The sequence below is a fragment of the Schistocerca americana genome, chromosome 5, assembly GCF_021461395.2.
Source record: "Schistocerca americana isolate TAMUIC-IGC-003095 chromosome 5, iqSchAmer2.1, whole genome shotgun sequence".
NCBI lineage: Eukaryota > Metazoa > Arthropoda > Insecta > Orthoptera > Acrididae > Schistocerca > Schistocerca americana.
Genome location: NC_060123.1, coordinates 640,442,087 through 640,453,265, shown reverse-complemented (window position 1 = coordinate 640,453,265; position 11,179 = coordinate 640,442,087). Strand labels below are relative to the sequence as shown.

Sequence of the window (11,179 nt, the reverse complement as noted above, 5' to 3'; positions counted from 1 at the left end):
CTCGCCTGACAGGTGAAATTTATGTAACCGTAAATCACCTTTTGCTGTCGTTAGGCACTATGATTAACACTTTTCGTTTTGCTCAAATGGAAAATTGAATTGTCTGATATAAAATGCATGGTATAAGCAGGACCATTTAAAGTTCTGAACGTCATATAACACATCAAGATAGGATGCAGCTGGTGTCGAAAGAGAAGGAGAAATTAACATCGACAGTGTGTAGAATCGTACTGATGTAATTTATCTACAACGATAGTTTCTGTAAAACCAACAGCTATTGGTAAACATTTGCGACAGTTTACAGCAGTGGTTAAGACTGGAGTGTAAACATCTCTAGGAGATGAGTTCGCTGATAATGTCGACCAGAAGAGGAGTTCGGTCGAAGCACTTCAGGAAGAACTCGTCCATGGTACGGTACACGTGACCATTTACGCTACTCAGCCCGTGCTCCTCGTCCGGGTAGCTCTGTGAACAGAACGAAGACAGGCAGCAGATAGAATCCAGAGGCTAACAAGAAGCAATAAGTATTTATTGAACCGTAATCGGTCTAGAAATCTGCATTAGAAACATAACACCTAGAAAACAGTTCAGCCGCTACAATTTTAACGAATTATTTATTTTACATACGTAGTTTCACATCAAACGTGAGATCATTTCATGATGGTGGCATGATTTCTTATGGAAATTTAGAAGTTTTTACTAAAATTTGAAAAATATAAGTGTTTTATACATAAACATAAGCTCACCATACAAAATGTTAGCCTCCCCTTTAAAAAAAATCACACTAGTCGCTTTGGTATACTGTATACGGTGTAGAACTGCTGGCAGACTGTCGCATGACCCTCCATCGCTGACATACAGCAGGTCATGGCAGAGAAGTGAAGCGATGCGCCGGACGGTTGGATGGAATCAACGCGGTAAGATGGGGTCGACGTAAAGACGTGACACAATGGCAGACTGGAGCTGTCGTAGTTGGACGTGCACGTGACCACACTGAATCAAATCGTCAGATTTATTGGTGTATCAGTGCGGAGTGACCAGCATGTATACAAAGAATGGCGGACCACTCACAGCCATCCAACACGGAGTAAGAACAGTGATCGTGAAAAGATCCTAAAGGACAGCGACTGGAGACGTGTGTCAAAAGCCTTGTCAAAGACAGTATGTTTCAAACCAGACAGGATTTGCGACTTTCAGTGAAAGCAGATTCGCCTCAATCAATTTCCGAATGGGAATTTGGAAGGAAACTGCGTGCAATGGAAATTTGGAGTCTGGTACCTCACAGGCCATTCTTCAAAGTAGCACATAAAGCTGCACGTTCTCAGTTGGCCGAAAAACACAGAAACTGGACAGTCCGCAGCTCGTGGTCGTGCGGTAGCGTTCTTGCTTCCCATGCCCGGGTTCCCGGGTTCGATTCCCGGCGGGGTCAGGGATTTTCTCTGCCTCGTGATGACTGGGTGTTGTGTGATGTCCTTAGGTTAGTTAGGTTTAAGTAGTTCTAAGTTCTAGGGGACTGATGACCACAGATGTTAAGTCCCATAGTGCTTAGAGCCATTTGAACCATTTAGAAACTGGACAGTAACCGACTGTCTGAGACATGTAGTGTGATCCGGCTAGTCGCGATTTTTCCACTTTTCGAGTGACGCAAGGAGTCGAATGCAGCAACGGCCCAATGTGGCGATATGTGGCGATGAGCTCGCAGTGTTTGGAACGGGTAGTTTAGCTCAGACCAGGCGCGGCTCGTAATTATAGGCTCCGAGGTGGAACCGCCCCAAAATATTTATTAAAATAAATTTTTCAATAACGTATTACAGAATTTAAGTTATCAGAACGCATTTCTCGTATTCCCCACATGGATTTATAAGCAGGTCAACGTTTTTGGAACTGTTGATACGTGATGTCACGCGATGTTTTTCGAACAGGTAGTAGCTAGTCTTACGGTTTCGCCTCGCCTTGAAATAGCACTCAGCTCTATGTAGCATAGGTTTGGGGCAGTGGTTTCCTCGAGTACAGCGCTTATGGTCTTCCCAAAAGCTCTGGTGTTGCAGCAGAAGAGTGTACTGCCAATCCAGGCACAATTTTCACGTTCCACTGCTTACATCAAAAGGGGGTGAACAGAGTTTCTGAAACACCGCTATCGAATCCCTGTCTCTGTATATCTCTGTTACGTCATTGATCGACGTTTAGAACATATAGTATTTTAGACAGTTCTTTTAGTTTCTGCCATTCACTATACCATCCACGGCACGAATAAATTTTCAAATGTCTCACCACCTACCGAGAGTTTCACGAATGATTAAGAGGAAAATGAGCGCGAAATATACCCCTTGCGCAAAATACGAGGGTCGTTCAGTAAGTAATGCCCCAAATTCTTTTTCTCAGAACACATTTATTGTTGAAACTTCTTGGCAGGTTAAAACTGTGTGCCTGACCGAGACTCGAACTCGGGACCTTTGCCTTCTGCAAAGTTTGGTAGGGAGGATACGAGGTGCTGGCAGAAGTGGAGCTGTGAGGACGGGGCGTCAGTCGTGCTTGGGTAGCTCAGTTGGTAGAGCACTTGCCTGCGAAAGGCAAAGGTCCCCAGTTCGAGTCTCGGTCCAGCACACAGTTTTAATCTGCCAGGAAGTTTCATATCAGCGCACACTCCCCTACAGAGTGAAAATCTCATTGTGCATATTTATTGTTAAGAGTCAGAATTTGGTGACAATACACATCAACATGTCTGTGTCATGTCCTGTTTTTCTACGTAATCTCCATCACGTTCCATGGCCATCTGCCAACGTTGTGGAAGAGCATGTATTCCCTGCTGGTAAAAGCTCTTGTCCTGTAGGCGTATCCATGTTCCCTGTAGAGACTCTTTAAGCTGCCCAAAGAGGTGCAAGTCCGAGGATGCCAGATCTAGACTGTAGGGTGAATGAGACAATTATGTCCAACTGAATTTGGCGATGTGTTCTCGAGTTCTCAGACTTGTGTGTGGGCTTGCATTATCGTGTTGGAGTAATATTTCTGCTGGATTCTTGTCCGATCGAACACGTCGGAAACTGTTCTTGAGTTTATTCAGAGTCTTCACGTATTCCTCTGAATTCATGGCTGACCCACTTGGCATCATATCCATGAGAATAATGCCGTCACAATCCCAGAAGACTGTCACAATGGCATTTCCGGCAGACGGGGTTATCTTGAATTTCTTCTTTTGTCGTGAATGAGGATAATGCCACTCCATGGACTGCCTTTTTGTTTCCGGCGCAAAGTGGTGTACACAGATTTCGTCCCCCATAACGATCCGTGACAGAAAGGCCTCTCTGTCGGTCTGAAAACGCTCCAACCTTTCTTTGAATCTTGTGGTCCGCTGTGCGCACTCGTGGAACTCATCGTGAGCACCTCTGCATATCCAAGAGTCTCGATCATTGCAGACGCACTTCAGACACAAGTAGAGTCCATGCCACGTTGTGTTGCGGCACTTCTCTGTGCTCGCGGGATCTCTACACGAAATTGGGCAGGTGTACCAGTTTCTTTGGCTTTTCAGTGTATGATGTTTCTGCATCCTGCGATATATATAGCCTGAACTGCATCACTCGAAACGCAGTTTAATTATAACCACGCGGTATATTACTGAAGTGACACCCAGAGGCGAGTATATAACGAGATTCTGTAGGAAAGGACTTTGATTGCTTGCATGTCAGCCATCGCTTGCGACACCATTGCAAATTCAAATTTAAATATTGTCAATCTTCTTATTTGTAATAAAAACTATTAATGTGATGTGCTTGAATTGTTGAATAGCTATCTGAGAACGCAACAACCTTTAGGCACCCTATAAGCGACGAGGATTTTCTTTTCTACAGACCAAGGCAACATATTGACACTCTATGGAGCATGTTGGGTTACAACAGCGGCATATGGGCGAGCGTTATCGTGATGGAAAACACCTCCTTGGATGCTGTTCATGAATGGCAGCACAACAGGCCAGATCTCAAGACTGACGTACAAATTTGCAGCCAGGATACGCTGTCAAATAACATCGCACCCAAAACCATAACTCAGGTGTAGGCCCAGTGTGCCCAACATTCAGGCCCTCAGCTACCTTCCTTCTAACCGACACATGACCTCACTGAGGCACAAAACAGCTTTCATTAGTAAACACAATAGGCCTCTAACCTGTCCTCCAGTGGAGCTCTCGCTTCATACACTGAAGTTACAGACGGCGGTGGTTTGGCTTAAGTGCAATGCACGCCACAGGATGACTGGCTCGGAGCTGTCCTTGAAGTAGCCAATTTGTAACAGTTCTTTGTGTCACTATAGTACCAACTGCAGCTCAGATTGATACTGTAGATGCAGTATGATGTGACAGATCCGTATGCCGAACACGATGGTCTTCCCTCTCGGTAGTGCCACTTATAGACCATATACACCACTGGCCATTAAAATTGCTACACCAAGAAGAAATGCAGATGATAAACGGGTATTCATTGGATAAATATACTAGAACTGACATGATTTCATTTTCACACAATTTGGGTGCATAGATCCTGAGAAATCAGTACCTAGAACAACCAGCTCTGGCCGTAATAACGGCCTTGATACGCCTGGGAATTGAGGCAAACAGAGCTTGGATGGCGTGTACAGGTACAGCTGCCCATGCGGCTTCAACACGATACCACAGTTCATCAAGAGTAGTGACTGGCATATTGTGACGAACCAGTTGTTCGGCCACCATTGACCAGACGTTTTCAATTGGTGAGAGATCTGGAGAATGTGCTGGCCAGGACAGCAATCGAACATCTTCTGTACCCAGAAAGACCTCTACAGGACCTGCAACATGCGGTCGTGCATTAATATGCTGAAATGTAGAGTTTCGCAGGGATCGAATGAAGGGTAGAGCCACGGGTCGTAACACATCTGAAATGTAACGTCCACTGTTCAAAGTGCCGTCAATGCGAACAAGAGGTGACCGAGACGTGTAAGCAATGGCACCCCATACCATCACGCCGGGTGATACGCCAGTATCGCGATGACGAATACACGCTTCCAATGTGCGTTCACCGCGATGTCGCCAAACACTGATGCGACCATCATGATGCTGTAAACAGAACCTCGATTCATCCGAAAAAATGACGTTTTGCCATTCGTGCACCCAGGTTCGTCGTTGAGTACACCATAGCAGGCGCTCCTGTCTGTGATGCAGCGCAAGGGTAACCGCAGCCACGGTCTCCGAGCTGATAGTCCATGCTGCTGCAAACGTCGTCGAACTGTTCGTGCAGATGGTTGTTGTCTTGCAAACGTCCCCATCTGGTGTCTCAGGGATCGAGACGTGGCTGCACGATCCGTTACAGCAATGCGGATAAGAAGCCTGTCATGTCGACTGCTAGTGATACGAGGCCGTTGGGATCCAGCACAGCGTTCCGTATTACCCTCCTTAACCCACCGATTCCATATTCTGCTAACGGTCTTTGGATCTCGACCAACGCGAGCAGCAATGTCGCGATACGATATACCGCAATCGCGATAGGCTACAATCCGACCTTTATCAAACCGGAAACGTGATGGTAAGCATTTCTTCTCCTTACACGAGGCATCACAACAACGTTTCACCAGGCATCGCCGGTCAACTGCTGTTTGTGTATGAGAAATCGGTTGGAAACTTTCCTGATTGGAGCACGTTGTAAGTGTCGCCACCGGCGCCAACCTTGTGTGAATGTTTTGAAAAGCTAATCATTTGCATATCACAGCATCTTCTTCCTGTCGGTTAAATTTCGCGTTTGTAGCACGTCATCTTCGTGGTGTAGCAATTTTAATGACCAGTAGTGTATTTCCGTGACCACCGCTGGCAGCAATAATGTACGGTGGCTATATTTCTGCCGAGTCTTTCCGCAATATCGCAGAAGGAACATCCACCTTCTTGGAGCCCTGTTGCACAACCTCGTTCAAACTCAATGAGGTGAAGACAATGGCGTGTTTGCCTCCTTAAAGGCATTCTTCACTAACATCAACTCACCATGTCGAACCTCAAAGGTAACTAACGATCACGACCGTTACAGCACGTATTTAAAGCAAACCTAAGTTGTATCCTCATAATGACGCTACTAGCGCCACTCTTACGCAACTGGCACGAAATGTGAATGAACGTCATCTTTCAGATGCAGAAACGCACCTACCAACTTTCGTTTATGTCGCACAATTCCCTCTTGGTGTTGCGATTTTTTTTTCCGCTAGTGCAGGTACGTTCCATGGCGACGCAGTAGATGTCGAAATGATGTATGTGGTCGCCGGAGTGTTGAAGTCATCACGAGAAACAAAATCCCAAGCGAAATCAAACACTGCAAAATAAAGAATGGAATAATGACAATATTACGAAAAGCACAGATCGCTACTCGCCATATAACGGAGATGCTGTGTCGCAGACAGACACAACAAAATGACAACTAAAGAAGCTAGTTTTCGGCGAAAAGGCCTTCTAAAGCAGACAACACACACACACACACACACACACACACACACACACACACACACACACGTTCACGCAAACAAAACACACACACAAGGCCAATGAGGAAGAAGCGAGTGACATTATAGATAAATGATTAGCGATAGAAAGGGAAATGACTAGACAAAGCATGCAGAATAAGACGATAGCGGAAGTAGGACACAGAATGAACAGCGCAGTAGATATGTTGTTGTTGTTGTGGTCTTCAGTCCTGAGGCTGGTTTGATGGAGCTCTCCATGCTACTCTATCCTGTGCAAGCCTCTTCATCTCCCAGTACCTACTGCAGCCTACATCCTTCTGAATCTGCTTAGTGTATTCATCTCTTGGTCTCCCTCTACGATTTTTAGCCTCCACGCTGCCCTGCAGTACCAAATTGGTGATCCCTTGATGCCTCAGAACATGTCCTACCAAGCGATCTCTTCTTCTAGTCAAGTTGTGCCACAAACTCCTCTTCTCCCCAATTCTATTCAATACCTCCTCATTAGTTATGTGATCTACCCATCTAATCTTCAGCATTCTTCTGTAGCACCACATTTCAAAAGCTTCTATTCTCTTCTTGTCTGAACTATTTATCGTCCATGTTTCTCTTCCATACGTGGCTACACTCCATACAAATACTTTCAGAAACGACTTCCTGACACTTAAATCTATACTCGATGTTAACAAATTTCTCTTCTTCAGAAACGCTTTCCTTGCCATAGCCAGTATACATTTTATATCCTCTCAACTTCGACCATCATCAGTTAGTTTGCTCCCCAAATAGCAAAACTCCTTCACTACTTTAAGTGTCTCATTTCCTAATCTAATTCCCTCAGCATCACCCGATTTAATTCGACTACATTCCATTATCCTCGTTTTGCTTTTGTTGACATTCATCTTATACCCTCCTTTCAAGACACTGTCCATTCCGTTCAACTGCTCTTCCAAGTCCTTTGCTGTCTCTGACACAATTACAATGTCATCGGCGAACCTCAATTTTTTATTTCCTCTCCATGGATTTTAATACCTACTCCGAACTTTTCTTTTGTTTCCTTTACTGCTTGCTCAATATACAGATTGAATAGCATCGGGGAGAGGCTACAACCCTGTCTGACTCCCTTCCCGACCGCTGCTTCCCTTTCATGCACCTCGACTCTTATAACTGCCATCTGGTATCTGTACAAATTGTAAACAGCCTTTCGATCCCTGTATTTTACCCCTGCCACCTTCAGAATTGGAAAGAGGGTATTACAGTCAATGCAGCAGATAATAGTACAAAAAATCTGAATTCGAGTACCTGCGAGACCAGTTTCTATAGGATGACGAGTACCGCACAGCGCTTTGTCCAATTAGTAGGAAGAGAGACGAATAGCAACAAGAAGCACCTCATGGCTGTAGAAAAACTGTTGCATCAACAGCTAGCCGAGTTACGCCGTCAGACTGTCAACATCAAACGGATAGGAAAGAGGGATACCAGTACAGCGACAACGTATTGTCAAATGGGCTGCACCAGAGAAAACAAAGCCAACTTTTAGTTCATAGACACAGTGTCATTCGCGGAATGGTCACTGATGTTTCGGCAGAGGAACTTTTTAACAGAAGTAATATCTCCAATAAAAGTTATCGGCGGCGAAGATTTCTAAAAGCAGTATTCTGCGTCAATATTAGGTCTGAAATTAAATCAGATAAAAGTATCTTAACCTTTGATGGGCAACAAATTCCCCAGTACATCTATTTCCATGGGACACAGTGTGAAGTGGCCCTCTACGAGTTATCGGTTAGTATACGTTACAACTGTCTAGTGTTCGGACATACTAAGAAACCGTGCACGGGTGTAATGCGAAATTCCGTGAAGTTTAGAAGGTAGGAGATACGGCACTGACGGAAGTAAAGCTGTGAGGGCGCGGCCGTGACTCGTGCTGGCTAGCAGTCAATAGAGCCCTTGACGGCGAAAGAGAAGTTCCAGCTTCGAGTTTAGTTGTAATGTGAGAGGAAATTTCATATTCGCCATAAATGATAAAAACACAAATAGCAGGACGAAATGGAAAACGCATGTAGCGTAAATGATCAGTCGAAAATACTTCAAACAAATACAACCATAATCGTGAAACTGAATAAATGAATTAAAAATTCTGTTACACGCGCGATTGGAACCAAGACCTTTTTGCTTACGAGGCAGAAATGGTAACTATTACACCAGCGCAGCACTATGATTAACGTTGCTGACCAAACTACCCAAGTCGAATGCCCTCCCCAACACAAAGGGCGTCAAGGAAACTATCCCTCTTCCTAGATCGTTAATTCCCATGCATTTTGCGGTCGAAAACATTTCACAGTGCGACGAGTAACACGAAGACGTTCTCGATAGCCTTTGACACTCCTACACCCCTCGGACGATTCAACTCTTCTCTTAAGCCAGCAACCCTATTGTACGTCATTGCACCCATTTCGCATGCGATGCGACTGAAATTTTTGCTCTGGTGTACAGAGAAGAACTACGAGGGACCGTTCAAAACCATTCGACGAAATCTGAACAACACAGGAAGCAGCAAAGTATGTTTCTATTTTTTTCAGCTCTCCTGTTTCGCGCCCTACTGTGGCGAGATCTGGGAGGGGTGCGACATTGACACACGCGTGAATAAAGCGGCAAACGGTCCTTCTAAGACCCCCTGTTTAGCAGCACCCTCAGTGCCACCCACCTGCGTTTGCTGAACACTTTAAAAGCGTACCTGAATAGAGACAACACTGAGCAGCAGAGTGCAAACTGTGGACGCCAGTTGTAGCCGCCCTCCGTCGATCTGCTTTCGTCGACTTCTCTGACGTAAGACATTGATGTTGTTAGCTACTGTATATGCCCGACTTTTCGTTGTATCCACACATCAGATGGAGCAGCCACAAACATCTTCACTGTTGTTGTTGTTGTGGTCTTCAGTCCTGAGACTGGTTTGATGCAGCTCTCCATGCTACTCTATCCTGTGCAAGCTTCTTCATCTCCCAGTACCTACTGCAACCTACATCCTTCTGAATCTGCTTAGTGTATTCATCTGTTGGTCTCCCTCTACGATTTTTACCCTCCACGCTGCCCTCCAATACTAAATTGGTGATCCCTTGATGCCTCAGAACATGTCCTACCAACCGATCCCTTCTTCTTGTCAAGTTGTGCCACAAACTTCTCTTCTCCCCAATCCTATTCAATACTTCCTCATTAGTTATGTGATCTACACATCTAACCTTCAGCATTCTTCTGTAGCACCACATTTCGAAAGTTTCTATTCTCTTCTTGTCCAAACTATCGTCCATGTTTCACATCCATACATGGCTACACTCCATACAAATACTTTCAGAAATGACTTCCTGACACTTAAATCTATACTCGATGTTAACAAATTTCTCTTCTTCAGAAACGCTTTCCTTGCCATTGCCAGTCTACATTTTATATCCTCTCTACTTCGACCATCATAAGTTATTTTGCTCCACAAATAGCAAAACTCCTTTACTACTTTAAGTGTCTCATTTCCTAATCTAATTCCCTCAGCATCACCAGATTTAATTCGACTACATTCCATTATCCTCGTTTTACTTTTGTTGATGTTCATCTTATATCCTCCTTTCAAGACGCTATCCATTCCGTTCAACTGCTCTTCCAAGTCCTTCACTGTAACAGTGACTAAATTTCAGGTTTTCATAATAATAATTAAAGTTGACTTTTGCTTAGTCGACCACTATTTGTTGCTGCGTTACCGAAGACAAGAAAGTTAATAACGTCTTTGGACTTTAGTTACTATTTCATCTTCCTATTTCCGATGTTACTACTTATCCGCACTGTTTCTGATTTTGTATTATTCCTGTCCGATGTTAAATAGCTTTTAAGTCACAATTTACGTTTCGTAATATCTCATAATCGTACCTGCCTTCATCGAGAGATACAGTTTGCAACTTGCCTATGATTATCGTTGACTAATACACAACCTATTCTGGAAATCACTTTAGTTTTTTTAACAACATTTAATAATAGTTGATTGATCATGAATTATTGTGTTTTGTATACAGAGAAAGAGAGGGTTGATCCTACAATTACTGTCAGCAATTATGTCAACTGAAATGTCCGTGATTTTTATAGTTCCTCACTCAAAGATATTACAGCAAGGACTATGGTCCATTGCTACACTTCGATACAGTAATTCAAACTTCGGACACTTTTACTTTAACATAGCTAAGTGTCCGATTCCGTACTTATATTCAATTTAACGTCTCTTCGTGTAGCCCATAGGTGCTATTATTGGTTATTCGGCATGTAATAGCGTTTAATATTGAGCGCTACTTCCTCTCGCGCACACAATTCCTCAGATATTCTTAGTCCTTGACCTTACGGCAAAGATCTACTTAGATCTCAGTATAAGTTTCAACGTAAGTCTGTCCCGTACAAACTGTAGTCACTTTCCTCGCAGTTTAACAGAAGTGCCCTGATCGCTTCCGTAGCACATCACTCGGAAATGCCAGTTATATCGCAGGCTGCAGCTACGTACACTTATTCAGAGTGCAGAAAACGAGACAAGAGAACTAACAATACCTGTGCATGGTTTATATAGTAGAATTTAGAAACAAAAGCAGCAGCGTTGAACCCTCTTTGATTTCCCTGAGGCACTACTTTCCTGTGGGCGTTATTCTGGTGAGAGATTATATATCGATAATTTTAATTAGAATTTTTTCAATGC

At 44.0% G+C, this 11,179-nt stretch overlaps 1 protein-coding gene across 1 annotated transcript in view; it reads right to left on the bottom strand.

Moving 5' to 3' along the window:
- Window positions 1–220: 220 nt before the first annotated feature.
- The window catches only part of LOC124616602 (venom dipeptidyl peptidase 4-like), a 318,997-nt gene continuing 308,038 nt past the window's right edge, over window positions 221–11,179 (bottom strand). Inside the window, exon 13 of the mRNA XM_047144923.1 lies at window positions 221–465. Within this exon, the coding sequence (XP_047000879.1) occupies window positions 334–465 (132 nt within the window). The 3' untranslated portion in view covers window positions 221–333. The remainder of the gene's footprint in view (window positions 466–11,179) is intronic.